A 17,362-nucleotide genomic window follows, 5' to 3' on the forward strand; every position below is an offset into this window, starting at 1 on the left:
AAAAAAGTGAATTAAAAAATTGTAGGGCATCATCAACTCAATACGAATCGACACCTTGCATACAGAAATGCTATGATATGAAACCCATGACCCCCCAAAACATTGAATGCTGGTCACGCATATGGCGCTCATTTAACTTTGATGCTCAAAGTGGCCACCGTCAGCTGCAATGCACATCTGGACTCTGGACAGCATACTGTATCTTGCTGCATGTTGTGCAATATGGTAGGTGACACAATTGCACAAGCAACTGTGATACGTCGTTGAAGGTCCTGCAATGTTGGTGGAGGGGTCGCATATACCTGCTGTTTGATGTGACCTCATAGAAAAAAGTCCAATGGGGTCAGGTCAGGTGAGCGTGGAGGCCACTCCACGCAGCCACCATACCCAATGACTTGTAGGAAGGTCTCCATGAGGTATCGCTTCACGTCCACAGCCTTGTGAGTTTTACACATTCTAATCATAGCATTTCTGTATGCAAGGTGTCGATTCATATTGAATTGAGGATGCCCTACAACTTTGTAATTCACATTTTTTCTCTATCTCGTTCCTTTTCGAGATAAAAATGCTAACTCCGTTGTTTTCCACCAGGTGGCGCTATAGGTGGTTTTATTGCGTAGCACATGGCTACTTTACCATACCTAGACACCACTTCTATGCCTATAGCTGCCGCCGTTCTCATGTTAATGGCGGTGGACACACTGTATATAGTGCTCAGCATAAATGAATACACCTCCTTTTCAAAAGTAAGATTTTAATCAATATCTCTCTGAATACAAGAACAATTTCCTAAATGTTTACCAGATTGAGTTTCATATAATATTTTTTAACCCATATTATGAAAGTAAAGGCCGCTTTACACGCTGCGATATCGTTACTGATATCGCTAGCGTGCGTTCCCGCCTCCATCGGTTGTGCGTCATGGGCAAATCTATGTCCGTAGTGCAAAACATCGCCCGGACCCGTCACACGTACTTACCTGCCTAGTGATGTCGCTGTGACCGGCGAACTGCCTCCTTTCTAAGGGGGCGGTTCATTCGGCATCACAGTAACGTCACTAAGCAGCCGCCCAATAGAAGCAGAGGGGCAGAGATGAGCAGAATGTAACATCCTGCCCACCTCCTTCCTTCCTCATTGCGGGCGGCCGCAGGTAAGGTGAGGTTCCTCGTTCCTGCGGTGTCACACATAGTGATGTGTGCTGCCGCAGGAACGACGAACAACATCGTACCTGCAGCAGCAACGATAATTGGGAATAGGGGAGTATGTCACCGATTAGCGATTTTGAACGTTTTTGCGATGATTTAAAATCGCTGATAGGTGTCACACGCAACGACATCGCTAACGCGGCCGGATGTGGGTCACAAATTCCGTGACCTTAACGACATTGCTTTAGTGATGTCGTAGCGTGTAAAGCACCCCTAAGGTTAATAATATAACTTTATTACAAAATCTTCAGTTTTACTCAAAGCATTTGGTGATAAAATGACTACACCCTACATAAAAAACTACTACCTCTAGTATTTTGAATGACCTCTATGATATTTAAGGACAGCACCAAGTCTTCTAAGCATGAAATGAACAAAGTGGCAACTTATTGTAACATCTAAATTTTTCCATTCCTCAGCAACAACCTGTTAAGGCAGTCTGGATATTGGATGGAGAGTGAGGCTATATGCCCATGGGAGCTTGCTTCTGCGGATTTTGCTGCGGAAAACATGCAGATTTATCTGGATTTTCCAGATAAATCCGCAGGTTTCAGCAAGTACAGACACTCCCCATGCTATCCTATGGGACATGGGGAGTGTCTGTGTCCATGCTGCGGTATGTGCAGTTGCGGAATATGCTGCGGATGTCCCGCAGCTGCACATAACTGCATGTCAATTATTCCTGCGGATTTACCTGCGGAAATCCCAGTGCTCCACTATGGAGATAGAGGCTTACCTGCCTTGGTCCCATACTTACCTGCCTTGATAGCAGACACCCAAGTCAGGACGGCAGTGGAGCTAGGAGCAGGAAGGAGGAGGTGGGCGGGGCCTGCACGAGCTCCGGTAATGTGACAGCCAGAGCTCGTTCAGGCCCGCCCACCTTCTCCTGCACAGTGCAGACACGGCGGCCAGAAAGTGAAGTGCTGCATGATGGAGGTAAGTATGAACCCCCGATCACTCAGCACTTGTTCTGCATTGAGGATGCAGTGCCGAAGCCAAGGTACTGTATTCTCAATGCAGAATGCCTGCAGCATATCCGCACGACATTCCTCAATACAACCGCAGCATTGAAACAGACAAAGTTGTGGTGTGGTTTTCTGGGAGCTCCTGCGGAATGTCCTGCGGATATAACCGCAGGACACTTTCCCCGTGGGCACATAGCCTGATACTCAATTTGTCTACTCACAATTCCCCATAGGTGTTCAGTTGAGCTCAGATATGAGCACTTATTTGTCAACTGAATCATTTTCACCCTGAAATGCAACAGCTTTGTTACATAGTTACATAGGTTGAAAAAAGACCTAGGTCCATCTAGTTCAACCTTCCTCCAGAAATTATACATTTTTGTCACTAAATCATCTATAACAGACAATGTTATGTGTACTGAGGAAATCATTGTGTTTTGGATAATTGTCATGTTGGAAAAGTGCAAGTCTACCAAGGGCTCAGAGTGATACAGTAGTAGCACCTTCTCTTTGAATATAAACAGTACATCTCCGAATTTATAATACTATGAATATAATGTAGCTCCCTGACACCAGTGCACCCTGCCTCCTGGCTGCTTCATTAGCCTCCTTTTTGTTCACTAGCTGATCTTGTTGGTTTTTAAAACCCAGAAAAGATGCAGTTTAGTGTAGGACCCAGCAAAGGAGGGTGCCGTGAAGGGGCGCTGGGCTAGTATTACAATGGCCATTATAATATTCCAAATACCTCCATTTATGTTTTAAGGTAGAATTTATTTTGATTTTTCACAGTGTGCGACTGGTCCCCCTTTTGTCTTATATTTACACATCTTCCATGTACGCACCTTTCCACATTTGTAAAGGTGCTGCCAGTACAATTTGAAGTCAGGTTAGTACCAGCGTGGGAAACCAGCAAGGGAACCCCTGTTTCATTCTTTTTTTTTTTTTTTCTCCTATATATATATATATATATATATATATATATATATATATATATACACACCGTATATATATATATATAGTTTCCAAAAGTTTGGACACACCTTCTCATCTCTAGACCAACTATTATGAGGAGACTTTGTGCAGCAGGTCTTCATGGTAAAATAGCTGCTAGGAAACCACTGCTAAGGACAGGCAACAAGCAGAAGAGACTTGTTTGGGCTAAAGAACACAAGGAATGGACATTAGACCAGTGGAAATCTGTGCTTTGGTCTGATGAGTCCAAATTTGAGATCTTTGGATCCAACCACCGTGTCTTTGTAAAAAAGGTGAACGGATGGACTCTACATGGCTGGTTCCCACCGTGAAGCATGGAGGAGGAGGTGTGATGGTGTGGGGGTGCTTTGTTGGTGACACTGTTGAGGATTTATTCAAAATTGAAGGCATACAGAACCAGCATCTTGCAGTGGCGTGCTATTCCATTCAGTTTGCATTTAGTTGGACCATCATTTATTTTTCAACAGGACAATGACACCAAACCCATCTCCAGGCTGTGTAAGGGCTATTTGACTAAGAAGGAGAGTGATGGGGTGCTACGCCAGATGACCTGGTCTCCACAGTCACCAGACCTGAACCCAATCGAGATGGTTTGGGGTGAGCTGGACCGCAGAGTGAAGGCAAAAGGGCCAACAAGTGCTAATCATCTCTGGGAACTCCTTCAAGACTGTTGGAAAACCATTTCTGGTGACTACCTCTTGAAGCTCATCAAGAGAATGCCAAGAGTGTGCAAAGTAGTAATGAAAGCAAAAAGGTGGCAACTTTGAAGAACTTAGAATATAAGACATATTTTCAGTTGTTTCACACTTTTTTAGGTATTTCATTCCACATGTTTTAATTCATAGTTTTGATGCCTTCAATGTGAATCTACAATTTTCAGAGTCATGAAAATAAAGAAAACTCTTTGAATGAGAAGGTGTGTCCAAACTTTTGGTCTGTACTGTATATATATCTGTTTCTGTATCTTTTACAGTAAAATTGTGATTAGCATGTCACAGGATCTCATGGTGTAATAGACTGAATTTACCTGTTTTAAGAAAAACAGAAGACTTATGTAGCGTGAAAGCTTACAAATGTTGATCAGTCTACACTATGCCACGTGCACTAATTTCCGATGCTGTACTTTTCAATTGTATTTTTACTGTAAATAATTGTCTGCTTTCTGCAAATGAAATGTCAAATGCTTTTTAATGTTTAATAAACAGTAACCTGGGATAGTCTGTTTACTACTTAATTTCAGGTATTTTTTGAGGAATGAAGGGGAAATACACAAAGTGATGAGATACATGTAATGAGAAAACATGCCCTAATCAATTATATAAAATAGTTCTGCCTGCTTGAACTACAGTATATCACAAAAGTGAGTACACCCATCCCATTTTTGTAAATATTTTATATCTTTTCACTTGACAAAACTGATGATATGACACTTTGATACAATGTAAATTAGTTAGTACCATATACAGCTTGTGTAACAGTAAATTTGTTGTGCCTGCTAATTAACTCAACACAGCCATTAATGTGTAAACCATTTGCAACAAAAATGAGTACACCTCTAAGGCTGCTTTCACACATCCGGTTTTTCCTGTGCGGCACAATCCGGCACTTTGCAAGAAAAACGCAACCGTTTTTTTTTGCTGCCGGTTGCGTTTTTCCTGCATAGACTTTAATTAGTGCCGCATTGTGCCGCATGGCCTTGCGTTCCGTCCGGTTTTTGCCGCATACGGCAGATTTAGCCGATGCGGCGGCCGGATGGAACGTTGCCTGGCACGGTTTTTTGTGCGGCAAAAAAAAACGCATTGTGCCGCATCCCTCCAATGCGGCGCATTTTATAATGCATGCCTATGGATGCCAGATGCGGCAAAAAACGCATCCGGCCGCCGCATGCGGTTTTTGCCACTGCGCATGCTCAGTAGCATGCCGCAAGCGGCAAAAAACGGACGGGCCGCATTTAAAAAACTTATGCAAAGGATGCGGCTTTTTCGCTGCATCCGTTGCATAGGTTTTAGAGCTGGACTGGCCGGCTCTGCTAATACCGGATGTGTGACAGCAGCTTAAGTGAAAATAGCCAAATTGTGCCTAATTTGTTCTCATGGCAAACAATTCTCTGAGGATCTGAAAAAAAGAATTGTTGCTCTACATAAAGATGGCCTAGGCTGTAAGAAGATTGCCAATACTCTGAAACTGAGCTGCAGTACGGTAGCCAAGACCATATAGCACAAGACATGTTCATCTCAGCACAAGCCTCACCATCATCGACCAAGGAAGCTGACTGCACGTTCTCAGTGTCATGTCCAGAGGTTGTCTTTTCAAAATAGACATATGAGTACTGCCGGCATTGCTGCAGAGGTTACAGGGGTAGGGGTGGGGGGGTCAGCCTGTCAGTCCTCAGACCATATGCCGCACACTCCATCAGGTTGGCCTGCATGGCTGTCTTCCCAGAAGGAAGCCTCTTCTAAAGATGATGCACAATATTCGGTGCTGGACAGGAGAAGCGTGGTTAATGATGTGCTACCGCCAAATGAAAAAATTTGTTGATTATTAATAAATTCTTTTATTTCATAGGTCTGTGCATTTCAGGGATCCAGTCCCCTTGTTCAGGACAAAAAGAAGAATCAACAATATCTTTCTGTCCTGAAAAAGGGGACTGGATCCCTGAAACATGTAGACCTATGAAATAAAATAATTTATTAATAATCAACGATTTTCTTCATCAGCGGTAACGTGGCGTTTAACCCAGTTTCTCCTCTCCAGTACTGAACATTAACACACGTGGGGCTACAGCAGCCGCCATTATTTTTCAAGCCTTCTTATGGGTTGTGACTCTCACAACCCTGATAGGTGAGTCTAATTTTCTATACACCCCTATTTTTAACCTGGTAAGACCCTATTTGCACTCTCTTTCCTCAGTTTTGCAAAGATGATGCACAAGAAAGGACAGAAACATTTGCTGAAGACAAGCAGACTAAAGATATGGATTACTTGAATCATGTCCTGTGGTCTCCTGAGACCAAGTGTCCCAGGGCTATCATGACAGAAAGTGTCCTCTCCTTTTCTTCTGGACAGAAGGTCACAGCCTGTGGCTACAAGCACACCTGCGCTAGTTGGAACTGTTTTGCTTACCTGTTAGCCATTTAGATTTCCATCCTGGCCTATCTCAGCTGTTCTGCTTTATCCACTCCCTTCTAGTATAAGTACTCAATTTTTAGGTGAGAAGTACAAGACAAGTGTGGCAAGTCAAGCATGGTGGTAGGAATGTTATGGTTTGAGGCCGCAAGAATGCTGTCAGCTGTAGGGACCTACAGTTCATTGAGGGAACCATAAATACCAGCATGTACTGTGACATACTGAAGCAGAGAATGATCCACTCCATTTCTTAAACTATGCCCAAACATCTCCAAGACAACCATTGCCTTGCTAAAGAATGTGATGGTAAAGATGCTGGGTTAGCCAACATATCTCCAGACCTAAACCCTATTGAGCATCTGTGGGGCATCCTCAAGTGGAAGGTGGAGGAGCGCACAAGGTCTCTAACATCCACCAGCTCCGTGATGTTGTCATGGAGGAGTATAATAGGTTTCCAGTGACTCCTGTGAAGCTCTAATGAACTCTATGCCCAAGAGATTTAAGACTGCTTGAAAATAAGGGTAGACGCAATGGCGGACATACCGCATGTGTAGCCAGTGCAGTCGCACAAGGGCCCAAAACGGGAGGGGGCCCCGAGCGGTACGGGCCCCCCGAGGGCCTGAAAATATATGGGATTTTTTTTTTGCAGTAGGCAGGTTCAATACTAACAGGAGAAGCAGGGGCCCGATCAGGTGAACGGATATGGTTATGCAGAGCTGACACGGGCCCCTTCTCTCACCTGTTAGGGGCCTGCAGGAGGGAGAATTAATGTCTGCAGAAGTTGCCGGCCGGCGCAGAGGGTGACGTCATTTCTCAGAGACAGAGAGGAGGCTCCACCCACCTGCTCCGTCTCCAGAGCAGTCGGGCCCCAGGAGAATAAGAAGAGGCTGCACCACAAGAGAAGATGGAAGAGAAAAGAAGAGTCTGCAGTCCTGGGTCTAATGTGCCATCTGCAGAGAGGGTGAGTCCATTTGTAATGTGTGAACACATCTATTTATCTATTATCTATCCATCTATCTATTTATCCCTCTATCCATCTATCTATCTATCTATCTATCCATCTAGCCATCTATCTATTTGTCCATCTATCCCTCTTTCTGTCTGTCTATGTATCCCTCTATCCATCTCTCTGTCTGTCTATCCCTCTATCTGTCCATTATCAATCTATTTGTCAGTCTGTCTATCCGTCTATTTATTATCTATCTATTATCTATCTATCCCTCTATCTCTCTGTCTATCCCTCTATCTGTCCATTATCTATCTACCTACCTACCTGTCTGTCTATCACTCTATAAACTCTCTATTATTTAATATCTATCTACCTATCTAGTCTATCCATCCATCCATCCATCCATCCATTCATCTATATGTCTAATATGTTTGTATATGTGTCATGTCTATGTATTTCTGCACATATGTATGTGTGATGCCTGTGTATTTAGCTGTATACATTCTTGTATTCACCTATATGCTCATATTATTTCAGCTCCATTACAAGTGTGAGAATAACCGGATGTGTGTGGTGAAGTCGCATGTGAACATGTAGGTGAATACATTCATATACAGAAGCCTCCTGCTCACTTGATGGAGTGTGTCTGTGCAAGTAATGCAGTGTGAGCATATGTATATACTCACTTACTGACGCTCTTCCACTTTCCTGAGTGCAGTCACCGCTCTCCAGTATCTTGGATCACACTACACTCTGAGCCAGAAGTCTTTTACAATTAAAGCCTATAGAGCCTCTTTCTGACGCTCCATAGGCTTACATTGTAAGTCACTTTCAGGTCCTGCAGAGCAGTGTGACCTGGAGATGCTTGAGAGCGGGTCACTGAGAAGAGTAGCAGAACAGCGCTGGAAACCGGAGAGAGTGGCGGTGATGTCACTGAGAAAAGGGGCAGAACAGCTCTGGACATTGGAGATAGCGGTGGTAGGTGAGTATATTAGGACACTACATGCATATACACATTCCATCAGTAAACAAATTAGTGAGACCTTCTTTAATAATGTCTATGATGCGGCTGTTTTTTGTTGTATTTCATCTGTTTCTCTTCTGTACCCTCCTGTGGTATAGAGCGCTGCTTACAAGGAACCTGACAGCGGATACATGTCACCCGTGGATGGAGCAGCCTGTATCAGACATCACATCTGTACGACTAGTACTTCATATGGCTCAGTCCCCGACATCTATTAATGTCTGTCTCTGAATCTCCGCAGCGTTTTAGGGTCACACACATCTGGCTGAGATCATACAGCCACTGCCCAGTACAGGCTGCCTCCGGATCATGTGTATCAGCTGTCAGGTTCCTTTTAATGGCGTTGACTTAAATAATACATGTACTGTAAAGAAATTGTCTGGCAAAAGGATCCAATAGGGGTTACATTTTGAAAAACTAACAAAATAAATTATTCACCCCTGCTGTCCCCCTCCTAGATCCAGCGCAGGTCCTGTGTCCCATAGAAAAGTGACATAATTAATGCGGCCACAGATCACAGGACGGCCTGCGCTGGATCCAGGAGGCTGACAGCAGGTGAGTTACTTTGTTATTTTTACAGACTATGGCCTCCAAGTAATGACTTTTTGTCTGGACAATCCATTTAATAAACTATAAATCCTCATCTTTCTTGCACCTTACAGCTCTAGTGTTCCATTCCCTGATGCTTCTGTTTACAATTGCTGCAGATACCACAGCCCAGGTGCCCCATGTGACCACTGCAGACAATCACTGGTTTCAGACTCTTGAGCCGTAGACAAGCTGCAAAATACACACGGTATCCAGGTTGTGCCATCTCCAGCCAATGTAACTAGAAGCATTGGACATAACGCTGAAGCTGCAGCAAGATAGAGGGGTGGCAGGACTGTTCTGTGTTATATTCAGATGGTAAATATGAACCTTCTTATTGTTTAGATTTGATAGCTATAGTTGTGTCCTAAACTAGGAATAAACAGTGCAATCTAGATGTTTACATCATTTTTTTGTGGTATAACGAGGGAAGGGGGGGGGGCCCAAAAAGATTTCTTGCATAGGGGCCCCCTGCAATCTGGGTCTGCCCCTGCTAGAATAGATTGCTCAGTGCACATTGTTTGTTATAGCTGTGTAAATGTGGCATTTTAACAACCACCAGTCAGTAAAAGTCCTGAGCTTAAATATTTAACATGCTATCTGAGGCCTTTAGAGTCTGAGCTATAGCTCTTTGGTTTTGTGCAGTTTCTCTGAGAATTACACGATTTGACTTGGAGATGACTCTGCAGGGACGGCCACTGCTCAGAATACTGTTAACTGCTCTGAATGCATTTAACTTGTGAATAATCTTTATCCCTGTAAAATGATGAATTCCAAATTGTTTGCAAATTGTGTTATAATACCCCTTGCACCAACTGATGGACAGCAACAATTGCTTCTCATTGCTGATGGCTTTCCTCTTTGGCATTGTATTAACATATGCCTCAATGTTCCAGACCAGAAAAGTGCCTAAATGTCTCATATATTTGGTCACTTTTGCTGATGGACATTTGACCAGCAGCACCTGGCTGGTACTTTTTCTCTTAATTGAGGGTGTACTCAATTTTTCACGGACTGCTATTGCATTTTGAACTAGATTTTGGTAAATAAATTACACGGTTAATTTTGTCATATGTTCTTCTTCACCTAAGGTTGTATTTACTATTGATGGGTGAGCACTAAAATTCTTGTTACTCAATTGGAGCTGGTCAGATGATCGGATGAGCTTGACGCGAGTAACGAGCATTATGGAAAATCAATCACTGGCCTGTTCAGGTCTCCATCCACATGCAGCCAGCATTTACGACAGGAGGGATAGTGGGGGTTTTTTTTGGGGAGGAGGGGGGTTACATTATGTCTGAGATCATTGTTTTCTTACTGGGAGAGCCATTCAGAGACTGAAAAAGGCTCTCCCTGGGAGGGCCTACACAGATCATGCAGTGAAGCAAGCTTGTGTGTTGTGGTCTTTGTTTCACGGATGAAAAAGTACCTGAGCACCCGTGATACTCGGCTAAGGTCCACAAGTACGTGAGCACCCTGATGCTCCATCGTGTAATGAGCAGTGCCGTGCACACTCTCTCATCACTAGTAGTTACCTAATTTTAAGACCTTCTAAGGACCAGATGTTAATTTTTACCATGTTGTGATATGATTCACAATGGGTGTACTTGGTTTTCTCATGACTGTATACAATATAATTCAAGTTTTTATTAATAATGATATTTGATAGAAGCAATACAGCAACATTTTAAGCATCAATGAAGCATGACAATTTACCTTGACCTCTGAATTCCATCTCTATAACCCTTTAAATGTTCTGCAGAGTTTATCACATTGGAACAACCATCTGATGTTGTATGGACTCTTCAATCAATGAAAAACTGTCTAGGAATAGTCAAGAAAGGCCACAAAATACAGCTCGTCAAGATACAGAGTTTTTCTAACTACAGTATAAATCACCTAATGTCTCCAAACTCTTTTACAACTATTTTACAATAGGAAGGAGAGTGCTTGTATTGCCTTAAGATCCTGTTGAATATAAGCACCTTAACTTTACAGACCTATCAGGGATGTTTTGTGTCATTATGGAGTAGACCTGCACTCAGCTGGAGAGGACTGGATTCTAAAGCACAAGATATTTAGCAATATTCAGGTCTTCGCTCGCCCATGTCATTATAAGTATACTACATATGGAAATGAGAAAATTCTCACCGGGGAGGAAATGCCGGAATCACAGCTCTGCTGCAATGCTCTTCTGTTACTTGACAAGACTGGTAAAGACGTGTTGGTTTCGCTTAGATCAGAGCAGTGCGATGAATAGGATTTAGAGAAGCTGTTGCTGCTTGTGTTCACACCTGAGGAGCTGAAGAGATAATATTCTAAGCGGAGCATGGAAATCACAAGCTATGCTTCATTTCAGCACGATATTCCTAGTCAACACGCTTGTCCCTCAGACAGATGTCGGTCTTCCGCTAATGCACAATATTTCATTTCACAAAGCACATTATTGGAAAAGTTTCATCTAGGAATAAGTAACTGGAGAAAATTGAAGTTGAAAACACTCTTTCTATGCCATATCATTTATTTCTGAGGCCTGTATACTAATGTGGCATAGCTTACACGCTGTGAATTGAACAAATACTGACAATGACAAAGGATACTGGGCCCCAATGCAGAAGGAGCTCCCTCTTCCCCTACTGTCTTCTTATGTGGATGGGATTTTAGGGCGTTCTCGGCTCCAGCCTTCTCTGATGCTACCTCCACATCTTCACTGATATCTACTCTTGTATGTTTGTTTTAAATACTTCACATGTGACATATCTGAAAAACCTTAGATCTCTCAAGTAACAACACCAACAAAGGCATATTCTGCTACGCAAAGTGTGCATGGGGTGGGGGCGAAATGTCCTGTCCCCGAATGAGCATTCACACGACAGCTATTTAAGATTATGTGCAGCTACCCCCAAGTTTGTAAGAACCGAGGGGCATGTTATGCAGTGCACTATGTGAGCCACAACAAAGCTTGACCACGCTCTTAGCCACACCCCAAGCCACGCCCATTTGTCATTTGCTTCTACCCTGGCAGGAGATGTCAGAGGGGTGGTGACAATGAGGGATATTTAGCAGATGCCCTGGCCTGCAGGGCTTAGGCTAAAATTCATGACTGTTTATTGTATTCAGGATGCTTGGGGCTAGAGATGAGCGGATCGATTCACGGGACTCTGGTGCAGTGTCCAAGTTAGTTGTACCTGGCGGCTGGATGGGAGGCTGCGGATCTCTTTCTTCCTGTGTCCTTGTAGCACTGGAGCAGGGCAAGGGTAAAGTTACCTATACGTCCTGCTCATCTCTAGTTGGGACCTGTGGTTTATTTTTTTGTTCTTCATTCATACTTGCAGTAGCCAGAGCTTTCTTATTTTTATGTGACTTCACTATATAACATGTTGCTTTTTTGTGTCTATAAGCCCTCCTCCACACATCTGTGTCTCCGGTACATGTGACTTCTATTTTTTCACATATCAGAGACACGGACTCACGTAGACCCATTAGAATCAATGGGCTTGGTCAAACAGCTGTGTTTTCACACAGCCCATGTGTCTGTGTGAAGCATATGCGTATCATAATATAGGGAGACCCTATGGCAAATATTTTATTTATTTATTTTTATACCACAATAGACGCACATAGCATCTGTGATTGAAAGCAGTCAGCAGACACGCTGCCACTCAGGGTGTGGGCGCTTCTGACTACACCAATCACAGACTCTGGTGAGTGGGGAAAATGATGCATATTAAATGAAGGTAATGAGTGGCCCCAGAAGTAGTTACAGCTGTGCCAGAGACTTAGTAAGTACAACCTCCTTGCTCCTATCCCCCTATCCCTTCTGCTACCATTTCTAATCTATAAATTTAATCTACTAATCTAATCATAGACTTATATGGGGACCAGCATCCAGCCCGGAACCAGACTTTTTTTTTAATCCGTTTAGGTCCACTGATCCTGGTTATGTGCAAGTCTATCACTAATTATAAGACCTTTTTACCCATTACCCTTGTGAAAATTTGAAATCTGTGGTTCAAAAAAAAAATTTAGTGGTAACATGTAATTATTTTTTCTTCACTGCCCAATAGTATAAAAATTGTGACACACCTGTGGTGTCAATATGCTCACTGCATCTCTAGATTAATTCATTGAGGGGTATACTTTGTAAAATGGGGTCACTTATGAGGGGTCTGCTTTTATGACATGTCAGGGACTCTGCCAATGTGACATGGCACCCCAAACCATTCCAATTAAATCTGAACTCCAAAATAGTGCTTCTTCCTTTCTCAACTTTGCGCTGTGCTGCAAAAGCAGTTCTTTACCTCATATATTATATTTACGTAAATAAGAGAATTGGGCTAAAAAATGGCAAATGAGGTTTAACACAGATAAGTGTAAGGTTCTGCACATGGGAAGGAGAAACAGATGCTACGATTACTTACTAAATGGGAAACTGCTGGGGAAATCAGACATGGAAAAAGACTTAGGCATCTTAAGGGCGCTTTACACGCTACAATATATCTTACGATGTGTCGGCGGGGTCACGTCGTAAGTGACGCACATCCGGCATCGTAAGTTACATTGTAGCATGTAACAGCTACGTGTGATTGCGATTGAACGGTAAAACGTTCATCGCATGCACGTCGTTCAATTTCTAAAAATTGAACGTCAGGTTGTTCATCGTACCCGGGGTAGCACACATCGCAGTGTGTGACACCCCGGGAACGATGAACATATCTTACCTACGTCCTGCGGCTCCCGCCGGCAATGCGAAAGGAAGGAGGTGGGCGGGATGTTTACATCCCGCTCATCTCCGCCCCTCCGCTTCTATTGGCCGGCTGCCGCGTGACGTCGATGTGACGCCGAACGTCCCTCCCACTCCAGGAAGTGGATGTTCGCCGCCCACATCGAGGTCATATGGACGGGTAAGTACGTGTGACGGGGGGTTATTCGTTTGTGTGACACGTTCAACAAATTGAACGTGCCGCACAAACGATGGGGGCGGGTACGATCGCATACGATATCGTATGCTGGATCGTATGGTGTAAAGCAGGCTTTAGTCAATAAGAAGCTAAATTGGAGTGCCCAGTGTCAGGCAGCTGCCACCAAAGCAAATAGGGTCATGCATTAGAAGAGGTCTGTCTGGAGGCACGAGATGAAAACATCATTCTCCCTTTGTACAAATCACTCGTCAGACCACACTTGGAGTATTGTGTGCAATTTTGGGTGCCGGTGCTCAAGAAATTAATTAGTGAACTTGAAAGGGTTCAGAGGTGGTCTACTAAAATAATAAATGGAGTGGGTGCATTACAATACCCAAAAAGGTTATCAAAATTAGGTCTATTTACTCTAGAAAAGAGAAGACTTAGAGGACACCTAATAAATATGTACAAGTATATCAGAGGGCAATACAGAGATCTCTCCCATGATCTGTTTGTACCAAGGACTGTGACAAGAACAAGGGGGCATTCTCTTCGATTGGAGGAATAAAAATTTCTGCACCAGCATAGAAGAGGGTTCTTCACGGTAAGAGCAGTGAGGCTCTGGAACTTTCTTCCTGAGGAAGTGGTGATGGCCAACTCACTGAATGAATTTAAGAGAGGAAAGGATGCTTTTCTTGATAACAACAGTATAGAAGGTTATGAATAACATAATAATTACAGGTAGATAGTTGACCCAGCTTAGAAGTCGGGAAGACATTTTGTTCCCTATGGAGAAAATTGGCTTCTACTCTGTGGGTTTTTGCCTTCCCCTGGTTTCACACTGCAGAACAGCGGCAGTAAAAATAGGCTGAACTAGATGGACATAATGTCTTCCGTCAGCCTTAGAAACTATGTTACTATGTATATGCAGTATTGGTGAACTTGAGAGAAATTGTGTAAATTGTATGGTCCATTTTCTCCTATTAAGGCTTAATAAACTTCTTGAATGTGGTTTTGAGCAGTGTGATGTGTGCAGTTTATAGAATGGTGTCACTTTTGGGCATTTTCTGTCACATAGGCCTCTCACAGTCACTTCAAATGTGATGTGGCCCCAAAAAAATGGTTTTGTAATTTTGTTGGAAAAATTAGAAATTACTGAAACTTTTAACCTTTCTAACCCCTAACAACATAAAAGTGTCAAAAATAGTGCTGATGTTAAACAGTTATTTATTAACTATTTTGTGTGATGTAACCCTCTGCTTTAAGGGCATAAAAATTCAAAGCTTGAAAATCATGAAATTATCAAAATTGTTGCCAATTTTCTAATATTTTCACAAATAAGCTAGAAAAATATCGTCCTAAATTTACCACTAAAATGAAGTACAATGTGTCATGAAAAAATATCAGAATCGCTGGATTCCGTTGAAGTGTTCCAGATTTATAACCACAAAATGACACTGGTCATAATTGAAAAAATTGGCCTGGTCAGGAAGGTGAAAACATATTGGGTGGTGAAGGGGTTATATTTCAATGTGTATTATTTATTTAATTTATTTATATATTTATTTTAGCACATTTCTCAGAGAACTCATTTAAGGAGCCAATGGCTCAAAGGCTTGTTTCCCTGCCCCCGCACCAACTTCTTTACCTTGATTGATAGTTGATGATCAATTGTGGCCTCAGGAGCCAGACAAGGATGCTATTAATCAATGAGCTAGTGTCGCGGCCTGGGGCAGCCGAGCTGCTCGGTTCCGGGCGGTCCATGGCTCGAGGGGTCCCGGACTCGGGGGCACCGTAGAACAGTTTTAAATGAAAAATAAAAATAGAGTCTGACTACGCCACTCATGGTTTGCGGCCAGGGATAGTAGGGCTGCTGCTGTGGGTTCCCACTGGGGATGATGGATGGGACAGCGTGGATGGTGAAGCCCTCCATGAGCAGGGCTTTTCCCCAGGGGTAGGTGTAGGGTTAACGTGGAGGCGCAGCGCAATGAAAGAGTGCAGAAAGCGCGTGCAGTTTAATTGTCCTTACTGGATTCACGCCCTGGGGACGTACTGGATCCCAGGTGCGCCCGTGTAACTGATAGCTGAGCCTGCCAACCTGGTGCCACTCTACCTCCAATGCACTCTGGTGTATGTGGGTCCTCCCTGGCGTGGAGCACTTGGAGGTCCTCCTGGTGTTTGGGTCCTGCCGCAGGCAGCTTGGACTATTTAAGGGAATATGTCCTGGTCCCCTCTTTGCTGCTGATGCCTTGGACGTTAGTGGTGGCAGATAAGTTCTGGAAACCGACCCGCCTGGCAGAGTTAACAGATGGCTTGAAATCCTGGTCTGTTCTGGGATCTACAACCCGTGCGTGCAAAGTACTGTGAGCCCTGAATGTCCACCCACAGGATCCCTGTTTCCTATGAGCTTGCTCTCTCGCTCTCCAGCTACTTTCCTCCTCTGAGTGGCTGATCTTTCTACTCAGTTTTTGCGGATTCTTTGCTACTTTCCTTGTGTCTCAAGAGTCTGTGTCTGACTTGACACCTTTCCTTTTTACTCATCTCCTCAACTCACAACACCTTACTCTTTCACTTCTTTTCTCTGACTGCTCACTAGCCACACTTCCCAAGTCACTTTCTCTTCCCCTAGGTCTGGTCTCTTCCTAAAAAGAAAAATTCCCTTAAAAAATAACCTTTAATATGATATTTAAAAGGTATAATATTATTAATTTACCAAAGTGTAACGCTCACCCTAATTGTGTAAGGACAATGAAAAATAACCAGGGGGAGGGAGGGGAAAATAAAAATATCCCTATTCTATCCCTCCAGTCACCCTACCTAGCAATGGACGGTATGACGCCCTAGGGTTGTGGCGCTCCCATTCACCAACGGGAAACCCTAGAGTAACCCTGGATAGCCCTACACTACACTAATATGTGCACAAAAGTGAATTAAAATAACCTGATAACAGAGGTTGTCAAAATAATAGTATGACTTATCTGGCCAAAATGTATCAGATCCTCATGATCAGACGTCGCCCGACGCGTTTCTCCCTGTTAGCTTCACCGGGTTCATCAGGGGACAGTTGTAGATAGAATCCAGGATTAAAATTCCATCCTGGTGGCAGCCAGAGTCCAGGTGCTGTGAGGACGGATTCTTGTGAAACGCCATGTAAAACCATATAGCTTGGGTGTATCCGCTCTTCGTGGGCTGGGAAGTGGCATAGGGCGAAAATCCGTGCATGCCCCCTACAGTTACAGAGGAGAAATGAAACTTACCCAAGGGCTGAGACGTCCCGCTTCCCTAGGAAGTAAAATGTCATGTGATAATTGAGCAGAAAGATTTGGAACGCGTCATGGCAAGCAGCAATCGGGACAACCTGGAGCGCGGGGTGGCAGCGAACAGCTACCCTGGCTGTCCGGAGCACGCACCGTTGCCGTGATCAGTCTTAAATCTGGACTTCTTGGAGGAGGAGGTAAAAAAAAACTGGGGTGTCAGCTGATGGAACTCCAAACGGGTGCCGTCCAGCAATGGCAGGAATCCTTCATGGAGGTGGTAGCGTAGGGACTTGCCCTGATGGATCGGGCGACGCCGACCCTAACGGAGGCGACTGGGACTAAGGAGGTAACCTA

The 17,362-nt window shown here is 43.7% G+C and overlaps 1 protein-coding gene across 1 annotated transcript in view; it reads right to left on the minus strand.

Moving 5' to 3' along the window:
* Positions 1-17,362, minus strand: part of LOC142295459 (uncharacterized) — a 56,558-nt gene that overhangs the window by 20,462 nt on the left and 18,734 nt on the right. Inside the window, exon 2 of the mRNA XM_075338559.1 lies at positions 11,002-11,152. Within this exon, the coding sequence (XP_075194674.1) occupies positions 11,002-11,152 (151 nt within the window). The remainder of the gene's footprint in view (positions 1-11,001; positions 11,153-17,362) is intronic.

This window comes from Anomaloglossus baeobatrachus, chromosome 3 (genome assembly GCF_048569485.1).
Source record: "Anomaloglossus baeobatrachus isolate aAnoBae1 chromosome 3, aAnoBae1.hap1, whole genome shotgun sequence".
Classification (NCBI taxonomy): Eukaryota; Metazoa; Chordata; class Amphibia; order Anura; family Aromobatidae; genus Anomaloglossus; species Anomaloglossus baeobatrachus.